The sequence below is a fragment of the Lates calcarifer genome, linkage group LG2, assembly GCF_001640805.2.
Source record: "Lates calcarifer isolate ASB-BC8 linkage group LG2, TLL_Latcal_v3, whole genome shotgun sequence".
NCBI classification, from domain to species: Eukaryota; Metazoa; Chordata; class Actinopteri; family Centropomidae; genus Lates; species Lates calcarifer.
In genome coordinates, this window is record NC_066834.1 from 3,246,473 (window position 1) to 3,262,710 (window position 16,238).

Sequence of the window (16,238 nt, forward strand, 5' to 3'; positions counted from 1 at the left end):
ATTGTTTTAATTCAATCATTTTCTCACAACCAGAAAAACCTCCTGTTAAAATGGAGGAGCTCGTGTCAGTGTGTATTTAACCAGCAGAGTCTGGAGGATAAATCTGAACAGTGGCTGAATTTCTTGTGTTTAATCTCACACATTAGACAACAAAGAGACTGTGGTTGAATCCTCAAAGCAGAAAATTGGACACTTTCTTACCAAGAGGATTGAAAACGTGGTTGTCCGTTCAATATGAAGCCACATCCAGCAGCATAGCACAGAGGGAAACAGCTAACCTGGCCCTGAAAAAATTAACTGACATATTTGCTGGGTATGGCTGTTAGCCAAGAAACAGTCTGGCAAGTGACCTCTTGTAAAAAAGTGAACTGAGTGCTGGAGGACTGATTTTGGTTCCTGCAGACTTCTTTTTGATGTTAATATATTATATGTGAATGGTATAAGTCTTCTACTCTAACTGTTCCTGTCAAAACCTGAAGAAGCAGATTTTCAAAAATGTTGCTTGAAAGAACAACAGTGATATTTTAACCAACTATCACTCGAACAGGAGTAAAAAGCACAAACAGACAACACTTGTTATCATTTCATTGTCAGTTTTGGCCTGTTCATGAGGTTTACTGACAGTAAGACAGATACAGGAAACCTCCAGCTTCATCCTGTCTGGTGTTTTTTAAAAAAAAGATAAATAAATAAAGCAGTGTACCTGACCGTGTTGTCTGGCTTCCTTTTACAATTCAGGCTGTTTTCCAGACGCTGAGGGACTATTATTAACTCTGTGGGTGCTTCTGAGTCATTATTAAATTGGTTTAACAGGTCTTTAAAGCGTCATCAGTATGTCCGCTATACCATACCTGCTCAAAGGCACATTGGCTCTATAACAGAGACAGGATGTGATTCACGGTTCAGACTCAATTCACTGTCTCAGAAGCTTCTCTCCTTTCAGTGTGATTAAAAAACTCTGAAGGTGTTTTGATAACATCTAATCTGGCTATCTAATTGTATATGCATGTGACATGAAGTGAGACTAATGCACCAACACACACACACGCTCATTAATATTCACAATAGCATAGGTCAGATGAATGCTAACCAGTGCAAATGAGCAGGAGGGCAGTGGGGAGGTGTACTCACGGAGGAGGAGGGGAGGGTCTGATGGACGTAGTGACATGAGGGACTCGTCCCCCGAGAGAGGGCTGCAAATGAACCAGGAGCCACACCTGGGACACACACACACACACACACACACACACATAGAGGCTGCCTGATTGATTGAGGCCCTGCAGCTGCTTTTTGTTACTATTAAAAAAGAAAAGAAAACAACACCAACACCTAATCTGTCTGGGAGAAGTGTAATTACCACCCATCCCATCCTGGCAGCAAAATGATGGGAAAAATATGATTAAGCAAGAAAAAGTAGGAGGGATATTAGTTGTCAATAGAGATAATTGATGATTGTCATTATTATTAAGAAGGATAAATGTCTGAGTCAAAAGAAAACTAACATTATTCCAGGCAGGTGTATAAATATCCACAAATAAGATTATTATCTGCTCCGTCAAGGCACCAGTGGTTCACTGAATTAAACTTATTACTGAAAATGCCTGAGTCAAAAGGGTGTAGCAATAATTCTACATTATATTTTTAAAAACTACAAATACTACCATATAAAAATGTTCTTAAAGTATCAAGTAAAAGTATTGATTCCAGAGAATGGCCCCTTTCATAGTGTAAAATATCACATTTAAATATTCTTCTCTGTTTATATAAAGTAGCTGAAAAGTAACTTGTAGCTGCTGTTGACAAACAGATGTGTAGTCGATTACCCTGTGAAATGTAACGGAGTAGAAAGAGTGATAAAAAGGAGAGCTGTGTGATTTAATATGTCCTCAGTCGCTGCTATGGAAACGAGCAATTGCCGTGATAAAAAACTTGAACCTGGACCAAGTCTGACTGGTTTAGAAATGGACACACATTTCTTCTAATAAAGTTTTCTGTTAAAACTTTCCTCCGTTCGTGTCCCTCCGCAGTGATGATTTATTTTTCAGGCGAACTTGTCTTCAGCAGCTGTAAGTTGACACCACAAACTTGCAGGCGTGTACAGGAGAGTTTGTTTTAAAAAAGCGACGGCCCCTGTTTCGCTGTTGTGTACTTACATGTGTGGCGAACCTGAGGGTGATGAACATCTGGCTCTAAGTGGTGCATGCAGGAGTGTGAGAGGACAAACACGGGAGAGAAGAAACTCCAGACAAACTTTGATGAGAAGGGAAATCTGCTGAAGAATCCCGTTGGCGTTTGGTGAGTATAAAGCTACTGAGCGTTTTCATTTTAGAAAAGTTTGAAGCTGGTGTTGGTGATGATGGTAAAAAGAAGTGGTGGAAGAATTACGGAGATCTTTTACCTGGGTAAAAATAGTGATATCACACAGTTAAAGTAGAAGTAAATAAACAAAGTAATAATTCTCGTTATGCTAAACATTTTATCATGTGGGTCATTAATATAATATATTTTTGGATTATAACTGGTTCATTGTGTGTGATTCATGTGTAAGCAATATTTAATATTAACATAGACAGGTCATGTTTGCATATAAAATCTGTAACTATGGGTGTGAAATATATATAGCTCCATAAAAACTGCAGAAGTATAAATATCATCAAAGTACAGAAGGTGGGTAAATGTAGTTAGTTATCTTCCACCTCTGACCCTCATTAATATTTCACTGTTTCACTGTTTCAGAAATACTGTTTTTATAACATGAAATGTTACAGTTTCAGAATTTGAAATAACAGTTTCTAAACAAAGTTTTTAAAAGCAAAAAATAATAATAATAATAAAAAAAATAATAATTTTGTCGTCCAGTCAGAAGAAAATGTCACGGCCTCTGCAGCACAAAGTTGAGTCAGACTTCAGTCAATGAGCGGACTGTTCTGTGGTGCTCATTGTTTATTTGATTTTTCCCTCACAGTAAAACAATCAGAGGAAGGTTCTTTTTCAAATTTTGGAGCCAAAATCGTATTTTATTGTTTTTCTCTGGAGCTGGGCTACAGTGGGTGTCCACTGTTCTGGGTGCGTAAACAGCAGCAGGCAATAGACCTTTCCATCCTGTGTTGATATGAGGTTTATTTAGTCTAGAGGCAGCTGAAGGAAAGCCATGGGGTGAGAGCACTGTAGCTGAAACCTATACCTCAGCTGTGCTGTTGTATCCATTCAGTACCTGGCTAGTTTTACATTACCTCTTTTAAGCTGCTACAATCCTACAAATGACACTGGAGACACCAGATCATTGACTCAGAGCTGATGGAGAGAGCTACTGCTGCCAGCAGTGCTGCTGGACATCCAGATGAAGTTATTAATCTTGATTTTTTTATGAATAGTTGACACAGTGAATGAATGTTGAACAGACTTTGCAGACAAAAGCAGAAGGCACCAGCCTGCAGGTTACAGTGACAGAGAGCTCAGTTTGTTCTGAAATATCTTTGAAACAAAGACACATTTTCCTGAATGAAGAGACGATTCCTCCGCTGACAGATTTGCAACTTCAGCTTTTTTTTTTTCTTTGAAGAAAGAGAGAGCTGTGCCTTACATGTAGGGAAACAGAATTTTGTTAACTAGTTGTGAAGTTGGTTGTTTACCAGGCACAGGCTTTGGTTTCATTCTCTGGAGACACCAGTGTTTGAGCCGTGCTGAAGGCCACATGCAGCCCAATCATCCATCACTCTGTCATCTTATATACATACAGTACATGTTCAGCTATTTAAAGTCAATGCTGCAGCTCAGATCCCTCATTTTGCACACATTTTTCAGGCAGGCTGGTGTGTAATTGTAGCTGTTTCCCCTCCTCAAAAACAGCCGGTCAGACTGAAGATGTTCGCTTTTATTGTGACAGCACAATTAAAGGCTGTGAAATACCAGCGAAGCAAAACTCACTTTGGAAACATTAAAGGTTGCGCAAAGTAAATGGAATAAAATCACTGATACATGCATGGGCCTGTGTGTGTGTATGTGTGTGTGTGTGTGTTTACAGACATGGACCCACAGCTCTGCAGGAATATAAAGACTGCTTGTGTCTGAGAGTTAGGCCAGTGGGTGACCTTTGCCTTCCCTTCCCAGCAGAGTCATCCTGTAGCAGAGGTGTGAATATTGCACCTGGATGTTTTGTTAGAGACAGAGGCTCTCATGCCCTGCTGGTCAACCTGTAAACCAGCCTCAAACTTGGCAGGAAGCCCTGCTCATACACCTTGTCTCTGCCCCACGTCTGCATGATGTGTTTACAAAAGACCCTTTTCACTGTGTCCAGTCAGAACCGTGGGTCGACAGCATCCTCACATTTATCTCACACAACCACAGCCCTGAATTCACTGACATACATACTGAACATAAACCTTTGCTCCTCTATGATCATGCTGCAACAGACTTGTCTTCAACTTTTTTTTTGCTGATATAAGACAACTTTACGACAAGCTACAGTTGAACTTGTTATGATGTTCTGCTGCAGGTACGTTCACGCAAAAACACAGGTTGTGTACAAATATAAATGAGCTCAGAAAAGCCTGGTCCAGGTCCCAAACATCACTTCAGGTGCTTTATTAACTCGACAGTTCCACCAGAGATAAAGTCTCTAAAGTTAGAGATGGATGAATAGGCGTGAATTTTTTGTGCAGTAATCACAATGAAATATACAACAGATAAAAATCCAGTCTCATAGTAGCTGACTGTAAACCTCTGTTCAGTGTTTTAACTCAATCTGGACTTGGACCTGAAACAAGACAACACAGCACCTGAAACTTTAAAGTCAGTCATCCGGCACAAACGGAGCCTCTGTCTCTACTGTACATTACTCAGCAGACCCAGTGACCCGCTGCATGTGTTGTTGTCTTAATTCCAGCTGATTAGCAGCGAGTATTACTGGCAGTCAGGCCATGTCTCTGCATGGGGCTGAGCTTTATGATGGAGGCTGCTCTGGGAACAGCAGAAATGAGCCATGCAGCAGCACCAGGAGACTGGCTCAGGGCTGTGGCTGTACGTCTTATTAACTCACTTTAATCCCTTTGATTAATGATTGTATGTATAGTGTGGTTGTTAGTATAAGATCCGTGCATGGAAGCCAGTGTATGAAATATGTACCAACATGTATTGTTGATTTTGTTCGTGTGCAGAGCAGCTCTGTGCTTTCATTTCAAAGAACGCCAATTATAATCCAGCGAAAACCATTACATTTGAATTATTTATTGCTTCAGATTTCTTTCAAGTTTGTCTTAAAATAACACTGACATGCACAAACCCTCCACCACATTTCAGCAGTTACTGGATACTATAATCATTCCTTTTGTCCGAACGCTATTTCAGTGGAAGAGATGTGGGATAAAACCCAAGGTCCTCTGTTTGTGCAAAAATTACTTCTCAAGTTCGGCTTAAAAAAATATGAAGCTTCGACAGTCAGACAAAACAAACTGGTGCCAAAGTTCAGTTTGTTTCAATGGAAATGTTTGAAAAAGAAAGAGGAGAGTGTGAATAGTTGATTTTCTGCTGGATGCTGAAGCATTGTGTTAGCTACAGGTGAACAGACAAACAGAAAACATACCTATTATTTGGTCAACCCAGGCCAAAGACCGACTGGAGCTGAAGCATGGACAGCGACGTGGGAGCGATGAACACCAGCCTTGACCTGAGTCCTCTGAGCCCGAGGCAGCTGACCGGGTTGGGGATGACCTGTCTCCTCAGCCCAAAGTACAGACACAACGGGCCGGGCCTGACCAGTCCTCAGGAGTACAACCAGTGGCTGCCTTACCGTCATGACGCCAGCCTCCTGCCCATGAAAGAAGACCTGGCCTTCTGGCTCAACACCATGATGGGTGAGACAGTCGTCCTGTAAATCAAAACGTCTGGATGTTTAAGTCTGTAAAACTGAAAACCATTACTCTACAAAATACTCAGTTTTGAGTTTGTGCAGCTAAACTACAAGAGAGAATGTCAACTCAGGTCACAGTCACAGTCAACCGTAGATGAATTTTGTGTTTAGAACTGGGGCTTTTATTTTGAAGAAAAAGGTGAAAAAAAAAAGCTGCAGTCACATAAAAGCAGAGGCACATTAACCTACTTATTATCCCAAATCCTTGAAATACCTCTCCATACGAGGAACCGTGACTGGGACTCCAGGGAAAGGGATGTTTTCTCCCACTTTACTGCATTGTGAGGCGAAACATAAAGGGTGTGCACATGCCACAACCTGTTGAAGGGCGTCTGGAGAGTGACAAGACTCCAACATGACGAGTTTCTGACTGATGCAAAAAAAAAAAAAAAAAAAAAAAAAAAGTAAGAAAGAAAACAGCTTGTTGGCCTGGGAGTGTGATTTGTTTGGCAGCAGAAAAGTGATATTAGCTCCAGTTTTGATGTGTTAGGAGGAGTAATGCCTTAAAGTTAAAACCTGAATGTTTGTTGATGCTCAACACTTCAAAGCTTTTCTCACATGGAGCATTCCTGTGGCTACGTTTTGGTATTTTGTAAATCTATTAATCAAAAAGAGATTTAAGGTAAGCAACATGCTGACTACCTCAATATTAAAGTCTTGTACGCAACAGGATAATGTGTTTGGTACTAAAACATTTTGTAGACTGTTTGCTGACCTGCTATATTAATTATTAAAACTGATTATTTTGAGTTTATCTCTTCTTTGGAGGATCCTGTCTCCTTAAAACCAGAGTGGACTGGTTCATCTTGGAGTAAGAATGATGCCCAGTAACCTACAATCCAGGGAAAAATCTGCTCACACTGATCCACAACTAAGATCTCAGTCAGTCTTGAGTAATGGCTTTGTATTACTGAATATAATTGAGTGTGCATGTGTGTGCATCCTCCTCAGGAGTGGACCTGACAGCAGACAGTCTGATGGACAGGTTGGATAACGGCGTTCTCCTCTGTCGGCTGGCACAGCAGCTCCAGGAGAAGATGATCCACGCCAACGATGGCAAGGTGCTGCAACAACACAAAGTCACACAAACATGAGTGCAGACGATTTGTGTAATCACAAAAAACAAACACACACTTTGCAAGTAATTTTAAAACAAAAAACAAAAAAGAAACAACAACAAAAGCTCATTTCAAAATCATTTTAAGTAGGATTTTATTCCGCTGTGCACTTTACTACTGTGACTCTGCAAACCTGTACAGCTCGTAATAAGGCAGATAAACTTAATATGTCTAATGAGAATATCAGTTTTGTTTTAATAGATCCTAATAGCTTTAAAAAGACCTGTTCCGGCCCAGCTGTCAGGGAACAGTGAAGTGCAGGACAGGAGCTTAAAGGAAATGTAATGAAGTCTGAGGATATCACAGGTAAATCCCACAGGACCTTCTGAGACTTAGACTGCAAAACCAGGTCAGGTCTGAGGTTGGCAGTGACAGTATCTTATGGTGCATTCAGCAGTCGTCCATGTCTGTTCATGTTTCGTATTGCTGAGCCTCACCTCGCCTCAGTAGACTTTGTTTTGACAAGATCCTGTTTCTGATCCCTCCTGATTTGAGGACTGCTGTAATAACACAGATGCCAAGTGTGTTGTTTACCCTGAATGAATGCATGAAACAACATGAATCCATTTAATGTTACTGCATAAATAACCTCTTGTGTGTATGTCTATACTGAAAACAATTACAGCCCTTTGTAAGAAGAGTGATCCACTGGCGAGCTGATGCAACTTCTGGATCATTTTTCGCCCGAGACAACACGGCCAACTTCCTTTACTGGTGTCGAAAGATTGGTGTTGATGAGGCTTACCTTTTTGAGTCAGAGGATTTAGGTGAGTTAACACCGGAGATTGCACTTAACATAATGGAGTTAAGGGGCTCTGTCCTTTTTTTCCCTCCCCTTTTTCCCAGTAAAAGCCTCTAGTGAATCACATTGTGCAGCAGTTGTGGTACAGAAATAATATAACAAGTCACAAGAGCTGTTTCTAAACATTAACGTGTCTTCATCTGTCTGAACATCACGTGGTTTATATTTCATCTTAAACTCTCTGATCCTCATGTCTGAATAAATGAGACAGACTCGGCATGATGTGTGTATTTGACAAAGATATGACGTTGTGCATCATTAGGAAAAAATAATACATTCATTTTTATTTGTTTGTATCAAATTATATCATTTCCATACAGTTGTTTTCTGTCTGATTCGTTGGTATTTTTGATGATTTCCAGTGTCTTTGCTTGAGCAGGGAATATAAATATTCTTAAATTATTATATTAATATATGTAATCTTCTTTTTGTAATTCATTGACTGAAAGATGATTTTTTTTTGCCCCACAAACTAAAATAAACCAGTCAGAAGCAAAAAAAAAGGAATATTAAGATTTGAAGATGAGTCACACTGATCACGCTGCGATGAATGAGTCAGTGTGATGATTATAATGTCTCCATGCTTCCAGACTCCCCGTATCATTTCTAACACCCTCTGTGTGTATGATGTTCTGTGTGAGGTGAGAGCAACACACAGTCCAACACGCTAACGCGATTCTGTTTCGTCAAACATTACTCTTCCCTGTGCACCTCTTACCTGGGCATGTCCACGCAAGGCGGCAGATGCGTGAGAATGATAATGTGCAGGTTAATCCCCACCAACAATAAGCCCCCCCCCCACCCCCCTGCAGGCAGACTAACCTACTTCACTTGACTAACTGAGTGACAGGGAGAGTACGCTCGCTGCACTTTGACAGGCCTCACAGAGGATATCCTTTATCTTTCCTCTCATTTCTTTTTCTTGCTGCAGCCATGATGTGATGGTGGCCTCGCTCATATTGAAATTTGCTCTGCTCGCTACATTTTGTTTCTGTGATGATTGTTGTGGATTCTGCACCACATAGTGTAGCTGTACAAGCCATCATAACAAATGATCTAACTAGGACTTTTCCTGGTCCAAACTCTGCACTGAGCCCTTTTTAATGTATAGATATTGGACTGGAGGCAGCAGAGGCTGAGCTGTTGATGGAGCATTCATGCCCTCATGCCCTCAGCTGCACATCCAGAGCCCACAGGATTCCTGCTTCAAAGAAAGAGATGCACAATGGAGGCAGAGTACCTCCTGAAATGCACCCTGTCTGTTCAGACTGCAGCTCCTGTTTTCTCTTTGACACAGACAGAAGTTTATCTCCGGAAACATCTTTCCTTTCAGATGAGTAACTTTTTTTCCCCCTCCATCCTCTTTGTTATGTATTTGCTGTGTGAAGTCCTCCACAAACAACCTCGGGAGGTGTGCCTCTGCCTGATGGAGCTGGGACGGATTGCAGCCAGGTAAGTACAACAAAAAACTGGACTGCCCCACCTGAAAAATAAATCACACTGAGTAGAAAACTGCTGCGCCATTTTATGTGTTCAAAACCTTTTATATCTGCCTTTTCTATCCACCATAACCACTTACAGCTGAACCCAAGTAACTCTTCACTGACACCGCCCATCATATTCCAGATGTTTGGTCGTGTTTGCATTCATATTGTTGCCAGTGGCTGGTTGGTTCAACTGAATCCAACTTGTCTGGATTTGGATGTGGAAAGTGTGTTTGCAAAATATTCACATTTTCAGCTTGACACAGGAGAAAACAGGAAGAAACATGTAGCCCCTAGTAACTGAATATCTCCTGGCTCATTGCTCTCTACTGTGATTTAGTGTTGATTTTTCCTTTTGCTGATTTATTTCTGTTAAACCTCCCTTTCAGGTTTGGAGTGGAGCCTCCAGGGCTGGTGAAGTTGGAGAGGGAGATAGAGAGGGAGGAGGCGGGTTGCTTATCTCCATCATCCCCTCTGCCCCTCTCCTTTTTTCCTCCTACATCTTTGTATTCACCAACACAATCATCCCTGCCCCCAGCCCCTTCTCCTCCTCCTCCTCCACCTGCGCCCCTCACTCCGAGCACAACCTGTCTGTCTGAACCCCTCGCTGCCTCCCTCGCCTCTGATCTTCCATCAGCCACAACAAACCCAGTGCCTACATGTTTATCCCCTCCTCAGTCCTCCATCTCAGCCTCTAACCCGTGTACAACCACTGCCTCAACACAAACACCTTTGTTCTCTTCATCTGGCACCACTAACGCATCTGCTTCGACTCCACTGTCAGCACCCTCACCAGGCCAAACCCCGGTATCCGCTGCCAAAGTCTCCTCTACTAAAGTAAACAACCACACTCCAAAAGCTCCACCTCTCATCACCTCCCCACCTGCAGCCCCGACTCCTCGACCCTCTAGTAAATCCACAAGCCGGAGGAGCTCAGGCAACAACAGCATTTTGGATGATATTGTATGTATTTTATTCCCAGCGAATTCAGCCTTATTTGTGCTTACAGATGTTAAAGGTGTTCATACTTGATTTCCCCTCCCTCTGTCTAATTTGTCCCAGGTGAGAAACATTACTGAAAATCCCCCCTGCAGCTGTCCCACCAGGTTTGTTGTTGAGAAACAACCTAAAGGCTGCTACCGTGTTGGGGATAAAGTTCTGTATATACGGGTAAGTGTGCTAAAGATTCATACATACATACGTTATGTTGTTTTATGTTGGAGTAAAGCTGAGACCATGACTTGAAAATTCTAAACCAAATCAAAAAGCTTATCCAATGAAGATGCGTCTCAGATGCTACCACACATAATAAAATGTGAGGTGCGAACGCTCTCAGGTCATTAATCAACAGTTGAGTCAGCAACAAGTGCATTGTGTCAGAGCGACTGATGTGCCATCATTTAGGATGGAGACGTTGGCGCCTCTCAGCCTCCCTGAGTCGTGCTCCACCCGTATGCGTCTGTACAAAGGCTCGAGGAATGGCCTTCTGGGAGGCAGAGTTGCTTGGCAACCAATGGTCAGGATAAGACCGGGCTGACAATGATTTTATTCATTACACAGACCTTCAGCAAAGAGTTCAAACCTGAAGGAAAAACAAACACGTCCCTTTCAGGATGATTTTGCGAAGATATGGCCGTGGTGTGCGGTTCAAATGGCAGCTCGCTCGGGACTCCAAGTCCATGGGGAGGGTTTTAAATGTAAGAGGAAGGTTTTACTTCACTGTCTGTTCCATCTACAGAAAGAAAGGAAATATAACAGCTTCATTGTGTGATGCATATTAGAGTATATTGTCCAAGTAAGGCATTATTCATAAATCCATAAAAATACCAGCTGTGAATTTAAAAGGAAAACACTGCATCTTTGGGAATAGCATAATGAATCCCTGTGAAAACAGAATATGATCTCAGCTCACGGTGGCTAATTGGTCACTAGCTGAAACCCATTTAATGCTTTGTTAATCGTATTGAAAACCTTACTGACCCGACACCCTCTAAACTGGTAATCAGTGCTGTCAGCACCAGTTTGCTTGCAACACAGTTACATCTACATTGTGACTGGCTGACAGACAACATATTTTAACCGCCCATTCAGAAACGAATGGTCCCCTTCAAGTCACAGAACACCTGTTTCTCCACTGCAGACCTGTCAGTAACATGTTTGAGCAGTGCATCAAAGAAAACCGAGGCAATAAAGACGTGATAACCAAAGCATGTTATTAGTTTATGGTCAGGTCCAGCAGAATGCATTTACCTTCAGAAAATTAAATGTAGAGAAAGAAAGAAAGAAATCACATTTTTAGTTATTTTATATTCAGATTTCAAGAATTTGTTTTTCTACACTATCTCAGCTGTTGACCTTTTGTGCTCACCTTGTCTGTGCAACCTTGTAAATATTGTATTTTACCAAAACTCTGTGTCCATCTGTCAGTTTTCAGCTATAATTACTGTGTAACTTGTAGACTCTACTTGCACTGCTCCCTTCCCTTTTCTCCTTACCGCTGACAAGCGAACGCACCTCTCTGTGTGAATAGAGCACTGCAGCCCATCAACCCTGACTCCATCCATTACTGTGAAGCTCACAGCTGCCTACGTGTGTGCAGGGGAAACACGCCATAAACCTCAATTAGCATATACCACGATAACCCGTGTGCTGCTTCTAGGAGAGCATGCCATTCAGTGTGTACAGACCTTTTTAAAGAGCAGATACTATTGATTACCGAGACAAAGTCATTAGAGAGGGGTTTAATCAGACAGCTTGTTAATGAGCGGCTGAGCATGACCGCCCCTCCTCACATGTAAACTTTCCACCACCCCCCCTCTATTCCCTATGGAGACTATTCAATCACGCTGGCCCTGGAGTGCTCCGCCATTCTTTGGTGTTAAAAAAGAGGAAGGCTTTTCTTTCTTCTCTGCACCCAATTAGGCTCTCCTTCAGCTTTGTGGCAGGGACACTGTCTGACTGTGTCAATGGAAGGAAAGACACATTCAAACACTCTACAATATCATGCCACATCAGCTCTTTGTTTACCACACCATCTACATAAAAGATAAATCTAAAGAGTAAAAATGAAAACATCTTGTTTTGGAGATTAGTCACAGGTAAGAAAAGAAAACTCACCTAAAATGAAGCTGCAGTGATTGTTTTTCTTGTCTTCCCACTCCATCATCATCCTCCTCCTTTCTCAAGTGTCCTTGAACGAGACATTGACTCTGTAGAAGCTGCAGGGTCTTTGTTCTGAAGGTGACCCTGACCTCTGACCTTACAGCACAGGAGGAAAGTGTAAAAATGATTATTCCTAAATATCAATCATTTATAAAATCCCCAATCTAAATGCTAACATTTGCTAATTAACATTAAAGCTAAAAAACAGCTGAGGCTGATGAGAGTTTCTACAATTCATCCTGAGGGGAACATGAACGTCTGCACAAATGGCAACCGTGAATATCTGAACCAGTGGTTGAGATATTTCGTTCAAAACTGTAAAGCTCATGATGGCGCTAAAGGAAATGTCAGGAGATCATCCTCTGTGTACCATGATATTTTACATCAGCCCATCGTTGTATTGATGTTCACCAAAACAATGCCTCAAGGGGCTTTAAAATCTGCAGAGCGTACAACAACCTCTATCCTTAACGAGGAAAAACGCTAAAAGATAAAACTGAACATTCAGAAATTGAGCAAAGGCAAACAGCGTGGTGTGTGGACACACAAACAGCACATATATCCCTTCTCCAACCAGGTACTCTCATTGAGCTCAAGATCCAGGAGGGAAAACTAGAGAACTGATAAAACACATGTATATTAGACTCTAATGCTCCTCAGTTTGTCTCTTTACTGTAAATTTACAAAGGACTGACTGTACTCCAGAGCAGCATCAAAAGCAGCGGATGTGGCTAAAGCCTGCCTCCTACTGGCAGGTGTTCAAATGACTGAGTACACTCATGCATCTTTCAGCAGGAAAGGAGAGAAGGAATCAATGAAGCTGCCAGGGAGGACACTGGGGAATCCAGACGGTAGTTTATGGGCTGCAGACGTAGCACACTTTGTACGGCGATCTGAGGCGGGGGAGGAGGTGGTCGTAGAGACAGAAATAAAGGAGTGTGTCTGATAAAAGAGGGTTTGTGTGGAATATCACAGACCAGAAAGATGCTGAGGATATGTCTTTCACTGAATCACTTGTTATTAGGTGTGTTGTTTGGTAACATAACGTAACACAAACATCAGATAAAAGCTTTAAAATTTATTGGCTGGTAGGAGAATTAAACTTCTTACTTTAAACACTGCAGATATAGCAGCATTGGGGAATACTAGCTTGTATAAAAACAGAAAATAAATAGTGAAAAAAATCACATCTAATGAGATAATTAATGCTGGATTGCATTTAAATAACTTTGTAACTTATTTCCTTGGGAAATAAACTTGAGATGATGGCTGGATTCATGAGAGTGGAGACCAGTCAGAGTGATATTCCCTCCACGTCTGACAGGAAAGTGGTTTATTCAGGATGTCAGACTTGACCCCTGTCAACCTCAACATTTTAATCTGCAGGATGGCAGCTGAGACGGACCACGTCTGGGGTTTCCTCTAAAGCTGCTCGTGTCACCTGCGTGTTGTCTGCGCTTGTACCATTGATTTTTTTCCTCCCCGTGCACGTGACGCACACCTCCCCGCATGAGAAGAGTAGATCTGCTTGTATTATCACATTCTTAATGGCTCCATAATGAAGGGTTTATTGGCGATAAGGCAAGAGGGGGGTGGGCCGGTGCTGACAGCACAACGGATGGCTTTGAAAAACCTCCTGGGAATGTTAATGTCTTCTGGGAGTTGAGGGTCTCCGCTGAACTCATCTCAATTTCTCCTTTCATTTTTTTTTCCAGGCTTTATATTGTGGCAGTAGTTGCCATGGCAGCAGTTGGTTTTCAGCTGTAAGGACGTCTATCTGTGAAGGATGTGTTGATTCAGATACAACTGACCTCTGCAGCGACTATAAAAACACAGACCGGCTGTACAGTAGTCATTTTATGTAGAATAGTGTTTATTAGGTGGTTTGTGTTGCAGATTTCTGTGGGTGTGCCTTTGTGCGTCACTGCATGTGTGTGCTTGCATCCTTATATGTGGATTAGTCCTGTGTGTGTGTGTGTGTGTGTGTGTGCTCAGCTGGCACCATGAGGTGTTGTTTCATTTGGTTTAATGAGATTTTGACAAAGCTATCTGAGAGATCATTTGCCTTTCATAGCCAGAGCTACACATGCAGGAGAAGCTTGTAAATATTCGACTGGTGTGTGTGTGTGTGTGTGTGTGTGTGTGTGTATGAGGGGGCTCACTTCACTATGGCTTTTTTTTCACGTAATTGAGAATTTATAAACATCCTGGTAATATCCCTGCCACAAAACATGCACACACTTTATTTTCCCAGCAGTCCCCCGTGTTGACTGTGCCGTCTTGTGTCACCTTGTGCAGATGCTGAATGAGCGTCATGTGATGGTGCGTGTGGGCGGAGGCTGGGAGACCTTTATAAGTTACCTGCAGAAATACGACCCCTGCAGAGGAGGACCGGCCGGCAGATCTGAGGTCAGGGTCTTTACCTACAAAGCGAAGCCACCCAGTCTGAACATCTCGCCTGACAGCTACATGGTGGTCGGCGCCCATTACCGTGGCAAGAAGTAGACTCTCAAACTGCTCCAGCTTTTGCCTCTGGCTCCAGGCAGCAGTGAACACTCGCTTAATCAGACCAAACTGTACAAGGTCAATGATTTAACATACAGTTCAAATCGCTTTTGCCTCAAGTTTAAAAAGAAATCCAACTTTTTCTGTCTAACAGTTGTAGATATGATTGCTCCTAACCTGATTGTTATCTGTATGAATCCTCCAGCCTGCTGAAGATACATGACAAGCTTCTTCAGTGTGCAGCTTTTCTTTGTCATATTTGATCACAGACTGAATATCTTTTTCTAAAACAAACAATCTGAACTCATCATCTTTTACAGACGTTACAACAGGAGCTTTTCTGACATTTTATAGACTTAATGATGCATCATTTGATAGATACTTATCAGATTAATCAGTAATGAAAATGATCTTTATTTGCAGAGGTAGTTGTCATATAACATATATCATAACTTTTATAAAAACTTCATCTTCACTTATTCTTTCAAGGATGGTTTTGTGTAGTACTGTATGCAGTGATATCAGGGGATTTTGTACTGTGACTTGTGTTAATGTAGACAGCTGCATGTCTATGTATCATGGTGCTGTAGTTTTGTAGTTTGGATTTTGGATGCCTTGGCTCCAGCAGCAGTTTGAGTCGTAGTCTTAAAGATTGATGCATAGCGACTTTTTATTTTTCTGTGTTTTACTGGATAAAATGTTTTGGTTTCGGTTTAAAATAAACTTAATTATTTAGAAAATTATCTTTGAATGTTGTTTTAAAGATTAAAATCTTGTGCAGCCTACTGTAAATTATAGCTCATAACTTTTTGATTTAATAGTATGTATCATAATTTTTCATTTAACATTTGGTAACACATGATGGATGTTTTACAAAACACAATATACTATGTATTACATGCATTTTTGTAATACATTTCTGTGTGCTGGTGCATTATGGGTCTGTAGCAGTGAGTTGATCACTTCAGTCCTTAACAGGCAAAGGCACAAAGCATCAAGTCCTCCCTCTAGATGGCACCATGTCCTAAGTGACAAAGGGCCAAGCCTCGCCTCCATGCCTGTGTGGAGGACAGTGCTCTTACCTCTCAGGCTGACATTCATCTCTCAGCTGGACTGGACATCTTGTCTTGGTTTTAACTCCATAAACAACCTCATCCCAGCAGATATAACAGCACAAAACACTCTGCTGCCCTGTCAGCCAGATAAAGAGAGTCACATTAGTGGGGAAGAGTCGCAAACACTGTCGAATTCAGACACAA

At 41.7% G+C, this 16,238-nt stretch overlaps 1 protein-coding gene across 1 annotated transcript; it reads left to right on the forward strand.

Moving 5' to 3' along the window:
* Positions 1-2,096: 2,096 nt before the first annotated feature.
* gas2b (growth arrest-specific 2b) lies at positions 2,097-15,722 on the forward strand. The gene is made up of 8 exons (XM_018686286.2): positions 2,097-2,295; positions 5,602-5,852; positions 6,860-6,969; positions 7,652-7,793; positions 9,217-9,280; positions 9,702-10,275; positions 10,375-10,482; positions 14,773-15,722. The coding sequence occupies exons 2-8, from the start codon at positions 5,627-5,629 to the stop codon at positions 14,977-14,979; spliced, it is 1,431 nt and encodes a 476-aa protein (XP_018541802.1). The 5' UTR covers positions 2,097-2,295; positions 5,602-5,626; the 3' UTR covers positions 14,980-15,722.
* Positions 15,723-16,238: the final 516 nt, after the last annotated feature.